Genomic DNA, 17,552 nt, shown 5'->3' with positions numbered 1-17,552 from the left:
TGTGATCTGCCAAAAATGTCACACCATACCATGGAAATAATCCTATACCCCACTTCTCTCCTAGACTTATCCTCCAATGGTAGGACTCCAGATTATGAAATCGTGCCATGTCCCTTTTCTTCCTACTTCCAGGAACAACATTAGATTGATCCTTATCAGATACTTTCCCCTTCTGGACAGCAAGAACCTCATATGGGAGTTTCAGCATTGTCATGTAACAACATCCTGTCCACCCATACGGTAGAAATATGTATGCCTTATCACCACAAACCCCTCAAATATCCTTGAAATTTCCTATAGTCACGTTACCAGGCAAAATTTGGTTCTGTACCATCACAGTTCTATTCTGTTCGCGATGTGGAACATAAAAAGTCACTTCATACAAGTCATCAATAGCCTCATGTCTAAGCTTACCCACGTTCATCATATAGTTGTTACAATCTGAGATTCCCATAAACATTCCATGCCCATTATGAGTATCATTTGAACAAAAACAATCTTTAGCCCTTACAGATTTAACTTCCATTGCATCAGGGACCGCTGTCATTATATTTTCATGCTGATCAAGCAAATTCACATATGGTAATTCCCTCAACCAAGAACAATTAAGTCTAGGTTTAAATAGATTCATTGACAAAGCCATCACTGTATCTTCTGCTGATTGCTGCTTATACAACAGCCATGATAGTGCATAAGATTGGCATACAGTAGTTAGTGGTTCTGGTACCCTCTCTAAAATTGAAAGCCATGTGCCTGGTGATGGAACTTTCACCACACATGGACAGTTCATTCTCCTAACCGATCTTACAGAATGAGTTAACTGCTGAAACCATAAATTCCTTCCTGCCCATGGGTCTGCGATTTGTAACACTGAGGAATCAAATCCATATGCCTTCCACTTAGTGTCTCTCTTCTGTAATGCATGGTGATGGTCAGTCATGTCTTCTGATGTCCAATCAAAGTCAAAAAACTCATCTTCCACATCTGAAACAGTCATCTGAGCTGTCAAAGATGGATCTGCATCATTCTCTTTCACCATCTGTTTCTTAAGATCAAAAATCTCATTACTGCTGTTCACACTAAGCTCTATCTTTAACATAGGCTCCTGTGTTAAATTTACTATTTCCTTAAATTTCAAAGATATCCCATCAGGTATCTGAGTTACATTTACAAATTTCATAGGCATCAGAGATGTCATCACTGTTTTATTGGTAAAGGTTGACCTTGTCACAACCTCACTTGTAAAATTTCCAGAAGTGACAAAAGTAGAAGTTGTCACCATCGCTGTTGTAGCATTTATCCCCTTTAAAGTTGTAGCTAGAGTAGTAGCCTCATCTGTGCACTATTCACCCTTAGAGTCACTATACTAGCTCTGAGTCCTTTCTCTGACCCCTCACTCTCAAACTGTGGGTCATAATAAGAACACCTATAATCACCTTGATCCTCCTGCTGGGTGCTACATACATAAAGACTACAATCTCCCTCAATCTTCAGTCTTCTCTTGTCATTAAGTAACACATACTTTCCTAATGATGATGTCCCTGACAGATCTAGAACCCAGCTATGGCTGTCTTCCCACTGAACTCTAAATTTACCTTTACCACTATTTTCTCCCGTACACTGGCATGGGAGCCGAACTGACTTCCCTAAGGTCACTTCGACCCTAGTCCTCGTAACGTTTTGGTCTGACCCTTTTTCCGAACTGGTCTTGGACTCCTACGTCTAACTGAATCTCTGGATTCTCCTGCAGTGGAATCACAGCCCTTTGTAATCTTTGGCGCTTTGCACTCCATTGAAATAGGCTCTGCTGTTTCTGGGACATGTTGGAAATCAATGTCACCAAATCTTCTTTCCTGTCCATTGACTGCAGCAGAGTCATCTCTGGCATCATCAGAAATGTGCACAGGATCCTCAACATTGTCCACAACATGGACAGTCTCCTCTTCTGGATTTTTACTCTGGAGATCTTCATGCATCTCGTCTTCTTCTGCATGTTCTTCCACATTTTCTTTTGGCTCTCTTGAGCCTTCAATGTCTTGGCTCCATGAGCGTGGCACCTCTTCTCTTGGTGCTTTGACACAATGCGATAAATGATACCACGTTGGAGACCCTTTTACCTGGACCACAGTTCCAGTACTACGAACAACTTCAAATGGTCCTTCACGACGTTCGTTATACCACTTCCTTCTACACACCTTCACAAACACTTTCACAAACACCTTGTCTCCTCTTTTGCTCTTCGAGCCTCTCTTGAACTTCCTCTTTTCCTTCCTAAATTTCCTCAACCTCTTCCTCTCCATGTCTCCATCACTGTCTCCCTTCTCACTTTCCTTAGAGCTATCATCTCCTGGGTCCTCATAAGCAACACAATAAATAATTCAGTATGATTTACGCCTATTATCTGCCAACACTTAGGTCATTCTATCTACAACAGATGTTTTCCTCTTTTAAACTACACCTATTAACAAATACCCAGTTATGATCACGTACAATACATTATCATCAGTTTTAGAAATTTTAGTTTGTTTTACTCTAATAACATCTTAAATCTTCCAGTAGTATATTATTACCCACAGGCTGTACTTTAAATTGGTTCAAATATCCTAAAAACTGTCAAACTATCAAAATCAAATCATAATGATCTAACATCTTTCTTTTTTTTTTTTTTTCTTTTTTTGCTTGTACCTTACAAAGAAAAACGGGAAGAGAGCACCCTCAGCACTCCCCCTATTAGAAAGATCAATCTTATTTGCATTCTATATGGGGTGCCCCCCTTGCTCCACCTCTTAAATCTAGCAAGAACTTCCAGTATATTCTAGTTCTCAGAGAGTGAACATCTCACCCAATCTCCTAAAGATCAGATAAACTCCATATAACAAGGTACAAAGTCTGAAACAAAGAACACACACACACACCCACCGGCCGGAGCACACACACACTCACACACAGACTCACTGATCTTTACACTTCTCTTCAAAATCATAAACATCCTTCTTGGGGCTCATACGTTGTTAACAGATTCAAAAACGTCCCCTCGAAAGAGGCTCATAGCTCTTTATCAAAGTCCCCCTCAAAGGCTCATAAGTTTTAGTCAATATTTATAAAGTCCTCTTTTTTGAGGCTCGTATGTTTTAACACTAAAGGACAAAATATCTTTCCTTATGAATTACTAAATCTCCTGTTCTCAACCACAACCTATATATGCCTATTCAATATGAAATCTATCACATTAACATAAACCACATAATCCAACCCATTCCACGACCTTTCACACACAACCGGAACACAGCTGAGACAGCGCTTCACACACACACACACACACACACACACACACACACACACAGATCAATCGTCCAACAAACAAGGACACAAAACAAACGTACGAAATAAAAACACACAACAAATTCAACATCCTCCCAAAAACACAAACAGCTTTCAATCCTCACTTCTCAAAGTCGACTCATTCACACTGTCCTATAGCATGCTTTTTTGCCGCTCCTTTCCTATTTTCCTTTTTCCTTATTCTTTCTAAATTTATGCTGCCATGAGGTGTAAATATTCAATGAGAGGCTGTATCAAAACATCGTTCGTCAACGAATGTTAAGAGTGAGAACGTACAATTGAATTTTTCATTCTACACCTCCAGTTCCCTGAACTGACCTGAAACTCACCTAGTGATATTGCAGGATTTTAGGCCCATCTAAAATCGCCTCCTTTAGGGCTTTTGTCCTAATCTGCGGCTTTTTCTCTTTACCTTATTCCTATTTCTCTTTATTTCTCTATTATCTCTTTACTTTTCCTTTTGTCTTCTCTATTTCCTTTATCTTTACCTTTAACCTTATCTCTTTTTTCCTGCGTCCAATTTCCCTTGGGCCCAGGGTTGTTACTGTCCTCTTTTTCTCTTTTTTCCTGCGTCCAATTTCCCTTGGGCCCAGGGTTGTTACTGTCCTCTTTTTTGTTTTTAGCCAAATTCCGACTATTTCTCAAAGCCAACTTTCACGCAGTGACTAATATACACATGTCTTACCGTTAAGAAGATAAGGGCCCAATCTTCATTAATCTCGCATGGTGTTACTTAGCTCACCTTATCGTTACTAATTAGGCATTCTACATTTCTTTTACTTCAACCTTTATTTTCTTTTACTTCTTTAACTTCAACTTTTATTTTAACTTATTATTTTATTCTCTATTACTCTCCCCCCTTTGCGTTGTAGGCCAACACAACGCAACAAAACTAAATTTAGAACGGAGAAACACCCCAAACATCAACACATCATGGCACACACACACAAACGATTCTTTATGGTGCGACCAAACAGCAAACACACAACAGCCCTGAAAGAGCGAACCAGCACCCAATCATGCGAAAAATGCTCACCGTATTTGCCGGCTCAGTGCGGGAGCAGATGCACCAAAGCTGTCGGCGACACCGCAGGTCACAACACGTCCGGAGTTTGTGACGCCAAAATTGTTCATTCTTCTCCTCATCCTCATCCTGATCCTGTTCGTGACGCCACAATTGTTGTTTATTAAATAGCGATGATGTGAAGGTAATGAAGGAGACTCCGATGACACCGTCTTGCTTACATAAAGAAAAGGTTTATTACAAGAAGTACAGCATCTATCAAGCATCCAGGATGCTTGGAGAGGTTCTCAGCCAATGTGAACTGCTCTGAATAACGGCTCAATTTACCCTGCATATATAGGTCGGTTGTTTTGATGAACTTTGAGACAAAATGTGACAAGTGACAGAGAGACAATCTAGATAGAATCCAACCTTTCATCTTACTTATCTATCCTTGACCTGGGCCATAATAAAATTTTGACCTGGGCCCCTAACTGATCATATAAGACCCCGGTCATCACATAACATGTGGCACGTCAGATACTACAGACACTTTGAGTTTCCTCAACTTCTCAGTCAGATCCACCCCAGATTACTCCACAGTGGCATCCTCTCACCCAAATATGGTCACTTTTGGCTCCAAAAAACCAAGATGGTGAACTCAAGGCTTCAAAACGGGAGTCCACAATCCACTTGGTGACATCACAGTGGTTTCATCCATGATTTTATGCAGTCTATGTTGAGACCACGATGATCCCCAAAACAAACTTGAAGTCCTGGAGGGACTGCTGTACACATGTTCTCATACTCCTTGTGATTTATTGATAAACAGGGAGGAAACAGAAAGAATGGCTGAAATCTTTTATTTGAAAGTAACATGTTACATCACACCTTCGCACTACATCCTCTCCTCCTATTTCAGTGTGCTGTATACTGTATGTTTAGTCAAGCAACAAATATTTGCATGTTTCAACAAACCATTTTACCACGACAACAAATATTTGCTTTCCCCCCTGGGAAATCTCCTGTTCATGTCCTTAACAAACTTTTTCTTTTTGCTTTTTTCCCTAAGTAAGACAAGTCCAGGCCTGTACCGCTCAGACATATGCAGCACAAAGACCAGAAAGAGACATAAACAGTCTTGTATATGGGTGCAGAGCAGATTAACAAAGTACTTGATTAGGCTCATCATATGCTGAGGTGTGTGTTAACAATGTTTGAAAACTGACATCAGATATTTGCAGACATCCTTGCTTGATTCGTTTATGGTCAACACTGCAACACTGTTGTTTTGACAAACAAGACACGTATACAAATTACGCAGAAGGAAAAGCTGTAAGTTGAGTTGAGCCAATCAGAAACAAGAAACACTATTCCCTAAGACTGTCCAGTTGTACCCTGTAAATCGCAGGGACAAGTTATGAAAGTGAGGCACTGACAATAACACTGTCACAAACAAGATGAAAGAAGTAAAGATAGCCTGGCTCCTTTTCATCAGTTTTTCACTGCTTTACGGTAAGAAAAAAAATAATTTACACTATCTAACAAATTAGCAACACATTTTTAAAAAAGCTGTTTTTCCCATGGTAATGCTTTAGAAACTTTCAAAATGATTTGTCAAAACTAAACACAGAAATCTAAACACCAAGTAAACTCAAATATGATGAAATGTTTGTATCTTTTATCACTTTATCTCCATATATGTGTTTTATAACAGTTTTGTGGCACATTGATGAATACTGTCAGAAGATGTTTATGAACTGTTTGTGGAAAAAGCATCAGAAAACTATCTTTTGAGCATTTAAGTAAAATCTTAAACAAAATTTGAACCAAAATGATTAAAAACCTGTGGAATCTGTTTTATTTTAACCGAATAAAGAGCTTAGTTAGCTTTCACTAACCAGTAAGTTACTGTATCAAGTAAAGCTGAGAGAAGTAGGACATATGTCAAGAACAAGAGTCAATAGCCATGCAAACAGCTTGTGATGCTGTATGTGGGTACAGAGGTGCTTTGAGCTAAATACTGATGTTAGCATGCTAACATGCTCACATTGACAATGCTAGCATGCTGACGTATACCGTGTTTACCATCTTAGTTTACTATGTTAGCATGGTAATACTCACCAACCAGCACTTAACACAAAGTGCTGCTGATGGGGATGTTCCTGGTTTACAGTTAGGTACTAAAGAGTTGGGTACTTTAAAATTTTAGCCTGAGGATCACACTAAATGAAAAGTTCAAGGATCACCAAATCTATTACAATTCATCCTGATGGGAAGAAGAATGTGTACACCAGATAACATGGTAATCCATCACTCATGGCCAAAAATGAGAAAAGAAACAAAGAGGTAGTGTGTGGATTAAAAATTATTTATAGAGTATAACAAGACCCTTAGATTTTATTGCCATTTTGCTTAATGAATTTCATTTGAATTGAATTATATGACACAAAGTGTAAAGGTTTAGAAACAATACAACGTCAAAGCACGACACAAAGGCAGTCAGTGTAATATAGAAGTTCTTAGTTACTGGAGTTCAACAACAGGCAAGAGTCAAAACCAGGTGATCTGTCCAGACAGGCAAAATTATGCTGGCCTAACACCAAATGACTTTTCAAGCAATTTCACTGTCGCAGATAAATTTCCAGTGTCAGAATAAAATCATGAGGTGGTCACAAAACTCAGTTTAAATTGTCTTAAGTCAGTCTTTTTCTCGTCTTGCCATCCAACAAAATCAAACATTTTTAATATCATCATAAGGTTTTAGTTTTAATCTTTAGTCTAGTCAACAATAATTACCTGAGCTCTCCCCAGCAGCAAACAAGAAGAAGTAAACCCGGTAGACAGTAAACAACAAAGAGACTAGCCTATTAGTGATAAATCCTAAATATTGATTGTTTGCTTGTTATTCCCATGGTCTCCTACCACTTAATGGAGCAGCTGACCAACAAAGGTTGGTGGTGAGTTGAGGCAACAAAATCCAAAATGTTAAGTTTAAATGCAAATACACTTGATTGTTTTTCTTTTTCTAGAGTTATGTGTTTTTGTTGATACAGAACGAATTGTTCATGTATCACATTTCTCAAAAGAAGTTTGGCGTAATATTTTCTACAGGGAGCAGGATGGGAAATAACCTCAAAAGGAATCTCGCTGTAGCCTTGCAAATAATGATCCTACGAGATCCCCAGTCTTTGCAAAATATTACAGTGTGTGACTAAAAACGTCTTTAGAGACGAGAGGGTGTCAGACTTCAATCTTTATAAAGTTTGGTAGTCAGTAACAGACAGGGGGCAGGCAGTAAAGAAGGCCGAGGAGCTAGGGTGGATTAAACAAGACAATCTGATAGGGAGTGGGTGGAGATGGGCCTGGATATATTGTATACTACAAGGCTGATTAGGATAATGTGAAGCAGGTGAGTTTGTGGGTGGGGAAGGTCAGATGATGGAAATGGCGTTGGGTGGGAGGGAGTGGCTGGATCTGCAATCACAAGCAGAGAGAGTGCATGGTAAACAGAGCAAGTGACAGGATGTATGTTTGGATATATGTGTGGATGTGAGTGTTGAACATGGATCATTGTATTTTAATGTAGCTGATATGAAGCATTTTGTCGAACAGTTCATGAAGTCTTAGCAAAACTCTGTATAGCATACAAAGAAAGATTTGCTTTTGAGCAAATACAAATGAAGGAAAAATACTTTTATTTGGGATAACTATGTATTAATGTAGATATCTTCTTTCTCTTTTCAACACAGGTTTTGTTGCACCATTGAACTGCACCAGCCCAACTCCTAAGGCCTTGTTTGATGCACTTGAGACTGAATTATTTCCAAGAAAACTATTTCGACCTGTAGGAAACTTTACAGATGTCCTAAACGTATCCATCGAAATGACTATAGTGGGAATTTTAGGAGTGGTGAGTCTATGAGCTGCATAAAAATCTATTCATGACTGCACATACAGATGCATATTTTTTTTAACTATGCATACTGTGAGTAAATTTTAATTATCATTATCAACTGTATGTGTCTCATCCCTAGAATGAAAAAGAGCAGACCTTAACAGTATTCATATGGCAATACCTGGTAAGTGTTCAGAGCACTGACAAAACTTTTCTTTACAAAAGCACACACTGAACACAAATGTAGTCACATTTTTGAAGATTGTAAGAAATCTGGCTGCAACCCTCTCCTCTGTGCTTTAGTGGTGGGGAATGTGATGGTGAGACAGTGGCAATGAAATATTTGAGATTTAAGGTGATGACACATCTTTTGCAATCAAAAGTTGCATATATAAAAAAGTTATGGCTCACTGGCACAAACACAAATAACACTGCTGCATTTGAATGTTTATGAAGTGGATCTATAAGAAACGTGTGATATGAGGTGAATTTAAGTGTGTGAGACATCATTATAAGTTTAATGATTCCTTTCACATCAAATTTCCACAATCTGCTTCAATTCACCACCTCACCATCTGTGACGCCAGTTTCCCCCTGTCTCCAAATTGTGTGTGCGTATGGGTCAGAGTTTCCCTACATTTTACGTACATTTCCTTGTCAAGTCAAAACATTGAATGAAGCAGGTTCATATTAAAACATCAGTGTTTCTCCAACACTGCTCATCGTCAAGGGGCGAAAACACAAATGGCCCGACACACACAGTTAAAATGGTTGTTGTTCTGGTTAATGTAGGAGTGGGATATAGACGGACTGAGCTGGGATGAGAAGGAATGTGGAACTACAAGAGTCTCTGTCCCTCGAGAACAGCTTTGGGTCCCAGACATCGTCATCAATGAGTTGTAAGTTAAAATGAAGTCTCGTAGCCTGTCAAACAAATAAACAAAAACCTATCTTTTAAAAGTATAAATGTGCAATTAAGAGTTTTTTATTCTGTTCATTTCCAGCATGGACGAGGACAAATCTCCCCAAACGCCTTATGTCTACTTATACAACACAGGTCATGTTTATGATGATAGGCCGGTCAGAGTGATCGCCACCTGCAAATTAGTCATCTACACTTTCCCCTTTGATATCCAAAACTGCACTCTGACCTTTGAACCATACCTGCACTTTGGTAAGCCTGTGCAAAGTCCAACAAATAACACCAAAATAACACCTGATCTCAAAGCTGCAACTTCACCTCACATTCAGTTTTATTATAATTATGGCAGATTNAACTGCACTCTGACCTTTGAACCATACCTGCACTTTGGTAAGCCTGTGCAAAGTCCAACAAATAACACCAAAATAACACCTGATCTCAAAGCTGCAACTTCACCTCACATTCAGTTTTATTATAATTATGGCAGATTTGTACTTGGAGTACACTAAAAATTGTCACTTGCAAATTTAAGAGGTTAATTGCTGTTTTTTTGCAGAAATTATGTATTTTCAAACATTAAAACTACAAACGCAAAAGTGATATGAAATTAAGTAAAATTAAATACATTAATTTAAATATCTTTGGGGCCCAAAATTCCATGACCTCAACTTTCATGTTGACAACTTCACTCTACTCAGGTGCATCACAAGTAACATTTCAAACAGACTGGACATCTAATATAAACAAACTTTCCTACAATTTTCTTCCAGCTGAAGACATAAAGATGAATCAAAGACATTCAGCTGCAGAGATCCTGGAGGAGTCCAGGGATGTGCTACATACCAGAGGAGAGTGGGAGCTTGTTGATATCAAACAAGCTCAAACAACCCTTGAAATAACAGAGGGAAGCTACTCTGAGCTCAAATACTTTGTAAGTAATTTTAGCTATTATATTTTATTCTGTGTTCACATGAGGCATACCAATAATTATCTGTTGATTTTATTTAAGGGATTAATCTTTGAAATTATTTTGATGAAATTGTTTTTGTATTAAAATGACACAATCCCAGCAAAGATTTGATTTGTTTTGAACCACTGTCTCAGTATGACAGGTCAGAGCAGTGGGTAGTGCACCAGGGTCTTTTTTATTCTACGACTACCAGTCTAAAAGAATGTTTACATTTTATATACATATATATATACATATATATGTATGTACATATACATTTATATACATATATATGTATGTACATATGGAATGAAAGTTGAATATATTGAATGAAACTTGAATATATGGAATAAAAGTACGAACATATTGAATGAACCTCGAATATATTGAATGAACCTTGAATATATGGAATGAACCAAATGAACCTTAAATATATCGAATGAATGAATATATAGAATGAACCTTGAATATATTGAATGAACCTCGAATATATGGAATGAATGTCTGAATAAATGGAATGAACCAAATGAACCTTAAATATATCGAATGAATGAATATATAGAATGAACCTTGAATATATTGAACGAAAGTCAGAATATATGGAATGAAATCTGACGTCATCAAGGCGAAAGTCAGAATATATGGAATGAAATCTGACGTCATCAAGGCACTAGCGCCATCTTGTGTTTCCTCTGTATGACCACCCAAGCTTTTATTTTGGTACTTCCGCTGACCGGCAGTGTGCATTTGCATATTAGCTAAATATTTAGTTTCACCAAGCACATTTAGATTTAACATTTAGATTTAGATTTAACATTTAACATTTAGATTTAGATTTAACATTTAACATTTAGATTTAACATTTAATATTTAGATTTAACTGTGACATTATATTTAACATATTTCAAATATTGCTGTAAATGTGGTAAAAGTGACTTAAAAAAATTTACACCACTTTTTTAAACATTGTTTGAAGTGGCATAATGTTGCTGTTAATTTCAGTGCGAGCCATTTTACAAATGGCACCTCATACCGTACTGCGGTACTGGGTGTGGTTAACATTACCACGTGCATTAGCCAATGTGGAAATTAGTTATTTAATTCATTAATTCTTCATTCCTTAAATTTGCCACCACTATGTCTCTCGCCGACTCACTCATATTCACTGTTCTTGCTGCAGCATCCAATACAAGCATACAGAGGGAACACAAGATGGCGCTAGTGCCTTGATGACGTCAGATTTCATTCCATATATTCTGACTTTTTTTCAGTATATTCAAGGTCCATTCCATATATTTATTCATTCCACGTATTAAAGGTTCATTCCATATATTCAGACATTCATTCCATATATTCAAAGTTCATTCTGTTCATTCAATAAATTCAGACTTTCATTCCATATATTCAAGGTTCATTCAATATATTCAGACTTTCATTCCATATATTCGAGGTTCATTCCATATATTTGGACTTTCATTCATTTCATATATTCAAACTTCATATCTTATTATATATATAATAATTTCCTGAACGGCATGCCATAAAATAGATAATGGCATAATAGATATTTTTTATACACATACACACACACACACACACACACACACACACACATATATATATATATATATATGTATACAAATAAAATAATGCATCAAGGTGCTTACATGTAATCTGGATCAAAATATGTCATTGCTAAAAAACGATAAAATACAACAGTATCAGTTATGACAAATGTCATGTTTGATGAGAAGCATCATGGACAGGATAATGGTGAAGGAATTTACAGTAATAAAAGCTGCCAAAAAGATTGGTATTTTTAAAAATAAATAAATAATTGAATGTAGTGGATGTTGTTCATATGGATGATTTTAGATAGTGTACACATGTAAACAGAGAACAAAGGAGGAACAATGAGTGATCCTTGGGGAACACCAAAGGTCTAAGTGGCCTGCAGAAAAGCATCAGAAACAACAAAAGAAGTTTTTAGGGGGCTGGTGGAGGAGTTTGCAACTATTGGCAAATGTCTATTGTGAATTCTGAGTAAAACTTTGATGCTTTGTAATTGTTTTTATCCCAAGATCATTTTGAGACGTAGGCCAATCCTTTATGTGGTAAACCTCCTGTTGCCCAGCTGCTTCCTCATCACATTGGACCTCTTCAGCTTCCTGCTGCCTCCCCAAAGTGTGGATCGGTCCTCCTTTAAGATGACTCTCATCCTGGGCTACACCGTTTTCCTGCTCATCATGAACGACCTGCTGCCTGTCACTGGAAATACAACACCTCTAATAAGTGAGTGACACCTGTGATATATTGTTGTATAAGATTAACCACTGTGGCCAATTCTTCTTCTTGACCAGATGCCATTGTTGACCAATTATACCTTGTCCTCTGATGGCTCCTCTGGCGACTGAATTTTAACTTAATATAAATGTGAATATGCTCTCTGCCCTTGATAATTAAAGTTAAAATGAAAAACGTCTCTTTACTTCTTAACTGTTTTGTTTGTTTTGCTGCAGATGTTTTATTCTCAGTCAGTCTGGCTCTGATGGTGGCCAGCCTGTTGGAGACAGTGTTTATCACCAACATCCAGTTCAGCGCCAGCAAGTACAGAAAGGTGCCTCACTGGCTCAGTGTCCTTGTGCTACGATATCTTGCTGTTGTTGTTTGTCTCCCTCCAAAAAAGATGAGCAACCGCATCACAGTCTCCCTTCACCCACCTGCTAGAGGTACAATACATCATCATGATTATTTTTGTATTACTTCTGTCACTATTACTGCTGCTTCATCTTATTTTTGGTCACTGAGCCTATGGCCCACTGATGTAGGTATTGAAATAGGCCTTGATATATATTTGCAGTATTATGAACTGGGTGTAATAAGTTATTGCTAATGCTGCTGACTTCGCATTAAAAGAATTTCACTGGTGAAAGACTACTTGACTTTTATTGTTAGTAGTCAAAGGAAATGCAATTTCCATTCATCATGGTTTCTGTTTCCTCTTTGCCCGGATCAAAGAATCAGGGGTTTTTTACAGTGTGTGGTGGAGTGCTTTGCAAGCAGTAGTTGCTGTACACTGTCTACCAGCTGCTTTACAAATCCGTGACAACATGGAGCCAAGGATTTTCACCCTATGGGCTGTTGTAGCTATACCTAAAATTAGGAGAACAAACAAAATACCATTGCATTTACATTAAAACCTTGTACCTACCATCTACAATGATTATACTCACTTTCCCTGAGCTGTCGTCACTTGCCAGTGATATTTTTCTTACAGAATGGCCTGGTTACTTGCTCAGGAAGAGAAAAGTAAACATAATAGGCTACAAATAAAAACATCCAAGCCAGCTAAAGTTACATTGTTAACGTACCATAGATTGTTACCATAGAAGTATCCGGCTTTTAAAAAATGTGACACACCATATTCCATGCTCTCACTGTAATCTTGTTTTCTTTTATATATATATATATATCCAGCAATGAGTCCCGGCATCATCTCTTCAAGAGATCTTCAGAGCGTCTCTGGTGATATACCTCATGAGAAACCCCCTCCGGATCCACCCCTGGATGAACTGAGGAAGCTGAGCAGAGATCTCATGGCCATCCGCCTCCAGATAGACAAACATGCCCAGGGGAGCAATACCTCAGAGGAATGGCAAATGATCGGATTAGTCATTGACCGTCTGCTTTTTGGCCTGTACATTGCCATTATCTCTTCCCTTTTTATCACTATCATAACCATCTGGGTCTGGAGTAACGCAGAACTTAGCTGACTTGATGGAAGAGTTAAGTCAGACAGTTATGTGGCTCATCAGCAAAAGTTTGACCAGTTAGCAGCTTACATTTAGATTTATTATTCCGTAGTTCGAGTAAAAGATTCAGAATCTGAGTTATTTGATGCAGGAAAACAAAATGAAATGCAGAAAACATCCAGTATGTATAGAGGGAATGATTACAGCAGGCTTAGCTTATTTTAATGTTTATATGGATACCGAATGTTTTTTATAGCAGAATTGAAAAATGTGAACCTATCCTTTAACCAGTATTAATTATCTTCATGAACCTAAGATCAATGGTTGAGTCCAAGTTCAAGTTTCTGTATAATTAATTGGAGATATTCTGATAACAGACCCTATATTTTAAAATGTCATGCGTACACTTCAAGCCCAAAACACACAAAAAAGTGTCTCTTTCCTGAAATCATGACCCAGTAACTCAAGATAATCCAGAGACCTTGTTGTGAACAGTTTAATGTAGGAACTCTTTTCTCTCTACCAAACTACACCTGCCAAATATATCAGAAGGAAGCGTGAATCTACTCATGGGTGACAGCAAAAGATATAAACATTAACAAAGTCCTCCTTGTCTGAGCAGTATCATTAACTAGCTCAGTGCTAGGTGATCTAGCAGTAGATGCACGTTTCCCTCTGCGTGTTGATACAGTTGTTGGGTGTAGTTTGGTGGAAAGAAAATAGTTCCTACAAGAAACTGCTCACAACAAGGTCTGTGGATTATCTTGAGTAACCGGTCATGATTTCTGAAAAGAGACATTGCTGTTGAGTTTTTCAAATGTATTTTATGTCTGCTTTGAGCACCAGAAGCAGAGTGCCATCTAGTTACATTATATTTGAGAGAAGGCAGACATCTCTACAGCTGATATCTCCAACACTCAGCAACTCACACCAAAACAATTTAGACTGATAAATAACACTACAGGTAAGAGGAAAAATATGGATTTTTAAATTTTGGGGTTAACTGTCCCTTTAAACAACTAAATCCAGTCAGGACCACTTATTAACAAGCATATCTCAAGACACCTTAAGGTCTTCTAATCCTCATGAATGGACAGTCTCTCGTGTCAAAGCTCAATTCTATTGTAGGCTAATAGTTTCCCTTTTTTCGGAGATCATTAATCTCTTTCTGCTGCTTTGGGAAGTCTTTATTTTCTCATCTTTAAACAAGATGTTTATGCTTTTGGTTTATGTGTACTGACAATGAAAAAATGACAAACTATGTAATGGTGTTTTTGTTTGTATCTGCTCTATAAATGTCTATTTGTGTCTATAGGATTGCATTGAAAATGAGATGCTATATCTCAAAGGGATATAGATAAATAAATCCCTTATACAGCACTGGATAATGAAACAGATTGTAACTCCTATAGGTGCCAGTATTGAAAATAAAATGGTGAAGTTGTTACCCTAAGTGGAACAATTGCTCTGTTCCCTGTGTGTTTGTTTATGTTTTAGATCAGGGATTTTCAAAGACTGACACTGTTTTGTAACCTACGGGTTAAACCTTTATATTAATGTTATTTGATTACATATCTTTATCTATAAAATAAAGAATACTGCATGTGTGAAATCTGAAATGTGAATTAAACACAAAAACGTTTGCAACTTTGTTTGTTTTATTTTCACAACCCAAAAGAGTTTTCTTTTCTTCCTTTTGTCTTATCTTCCAGTCCAAATTCATCTTTGTCAGGGGTGTCCAAACTGTTTTGAATGGAGACCAGATTAGATAATGTGAAAAAAAAACTGGGAGCCAGCTGTTTCTTGCATTATATGGGTTATTTAACAAAAAAAAAAAACACCCACATACAAATTAGATTAAACTAGTTTCATTTTGCAGTGAAAAATAATTCAACTTTCCACTGCTCCTGAAAGCGATGGCCCTCGCTGTCGACTTCACGCTTCTTTCTTTGTTTGTATGCTCGTTACCTTCCCTTGATGAAAACACATTAGTTCTGCCCACTTGGTGCATGTTTAAAAACTGTATGATAGTCCTGCCACGGTGAGGTAATTGAAAAAAATGCAAAGTAATCCTGCTTGATTAACGCGGGCCACATAATATATTTTGAAAGATAAGTCAAAGGGCGTTTGATATCTGTCCATGGGACATGATGGTCCCTCAGACCAGACTTTGGACATGCCTGATCTTGGCTAATTCGGAAATAAAAACTTGAATTACTACCTCGTGGTTGTATGTCTTCATGAACCACTCAAGTTATGACATGCCTAGTCTCTATATACAGACTCTACATTCAGTGAATGTAGAGTCTGTAGGCAAACCCCGGCGATCTTGCCTCCGGAAGAAGAGCTGAAGAGCCCTGGTGTCCAGTTGTAGGCAGTTTGTAGTCTGCGTGATAATGACTAATCACGTTTGAGCCGGCTGCAGTTGTTGCCAGGTTAAACGGTCCATGCGGGGAACTAACGAGGCAGAACATAATTGACGTCACTGCAAACTCTGAATCCATCGCAATGGTTCAGCATATTTAATTGTAGAGCTGCATGTATTGTATCGGTTCCCTCAGCTCCTCTTAGCTCCCCTCTCTCCCACTCTCCATCTCTCTGTTTATCATGACACTACTGCTGAAGGAGTGTGAACTCCATGTCTGTGACAGACTTACACACACAGTGACACGGCAAAATGTTGGCATCACACAGCTAACGTTGCCCATCAATGGATTAACAGAGTCGTGACATTTGGTGTCTACACGTTTTCACTCTGACCTCGTCACATATCAATGTTTGATCGTGGACTTCCACATCTTAATATGAAGTATACATTTTCAGTCGAGCAACAAATATTTGCATGTTTCAACAAACCCTTTTACCTACAGAAATCTCTGCCCTGGAGGTGTCCAGGGAAACTGTACGACCCTGTTCATGTCTTCACTTAAAGCTTTTCTATTTGCTTTCTTTCCCTAAGACTATAAGTAAAACAAGTCCAGGACTGGGTGCAGAGCAGAGTAACTAAGTACCTATTTAGGCTCATCATATGCTGAGTGCTGAGCTGATCGTATCTGAAAACTGACACCACCAGTAGACATCCTTGTTTGATTAGTTTGCAACACTGTTGCTTTGAAAAACAAGACATGCATGCATATTATTCACACGGAAGAGCTGTAAGTTAAGTTGAGCCAATCAGAAACAAGAAACAGCATTTCCTCAGACTGTCAGGTTTAACCTTTTAAAACACTGGGACGAGTTATGAAAGTGGTTGAGCTGACACAAACAAGATGAAAAAGGTGACAACGGCTGGGCTAATTTTTATCACTTTTTCACTTCTTTACGGTAAGAAAGACAGAATTTACATTATCTACTAAATAAGCAATGAAAAAATAAATAAAAACAAAGCTGATGTGTTAAATACTGGAGGAAACCTATGGTAATGCTTTGAGAAACTTTAAGCTAATACAAAACAAACAGGCTACATGCAGAGGTGGAAAAAGTACTGAAAAATTCAAGTCAAAGTATGTTTACTTTGATGAAATTCTACTTAAGTAAAAGTAAAGCTACCCTTCTAAAAATCTACTCAAGTAAAAGTAAAAAGTAGTTAATTTAAAATGTACTTAAAGTAGAAGTTACTTAGTTACTTCCAACGACTTGATGGGGGTCACTCCTATGCAGTGCAAAAATGGTCCAGGGGTCATAAA

The 17,552-nt window shown here is 37.8% G+C and overlaps 2 protein-coding genes across 3 annotated transcripts in view; both read left to right on the top strand.

The window, feature by feature from the left end:
* The window catches only part of LOC126397186 (5-hydroxytryptamine receptor 3A-like), a 37,975-nt gene that overhangs the window by 7,452 nt on the left and 12,971 nt on the right, over positions 1 to 17,552 (top strand). The window contains exon 1 of one of the 2 annotated variants that reach the window (XM_050055771.1): positions 16,921 to 17,190. The exons of the other annotated variant lie outside the window; for it this stretch is intronic. Within the exon in view, the coding sequence (XP_049911728.1) occupies positions 17,136 to 17,190 (55 nt within the window). The 5' untranslated portion in view covers positions 16,921 to 17,135. Of the gene's footprint in view, positions 1 to 16,920; positions 17,191 to 17,552 lie in introns of those variants that run through there. 2 annotated transcript variants of the gene reach the window in all.
* Positions 5,700 to 15,508, top strand: LOC126397184 (5-hydroxytryptamine receptor 3A-like). The gene is made up of 9 exons (XM_050055766.1): positions 5,700 to 5,860; positions 8,098 to 8,258; positions 8,383 to 8,427; positions 9,036 to 9,142; positions 9,248 to 9,417; positions 9,936 to 10,096; positions 12,196 to 12,406; positions 12,634 to 12,843; positions 13,592 to 15,508. Exons 1-9 carry the CDS (start codon positions 5,806 to 5,808, stop codon positions 13,885 to 13,887), a joined length of 1,416 nt encoding a protein of 471 aa, XP_049911723.1. The 5' UTR covers positions 5,700 to 5,805; the 3' UTR covers positions 13,888 to 15,508.

This window comes from Epinephelus moara, chromosome 10 (genome assembly GCF_006386435.1).
Source record: "Epinephelus moara isolate mb chromosome 10, YSFRI_EMoa_1.0, whole genome shotgun sequence".
Lineage (NCBI taxonomy): Eukaryota > Metazoa > Chordata > Actinopteri > Perciformes > Serranidae > Epinephelus > Epinephelus moara.
Note: the sequence above shows the minus strand (reverse complement) of the source record. Positions and strands in the feature narration are given on the sequence as shown.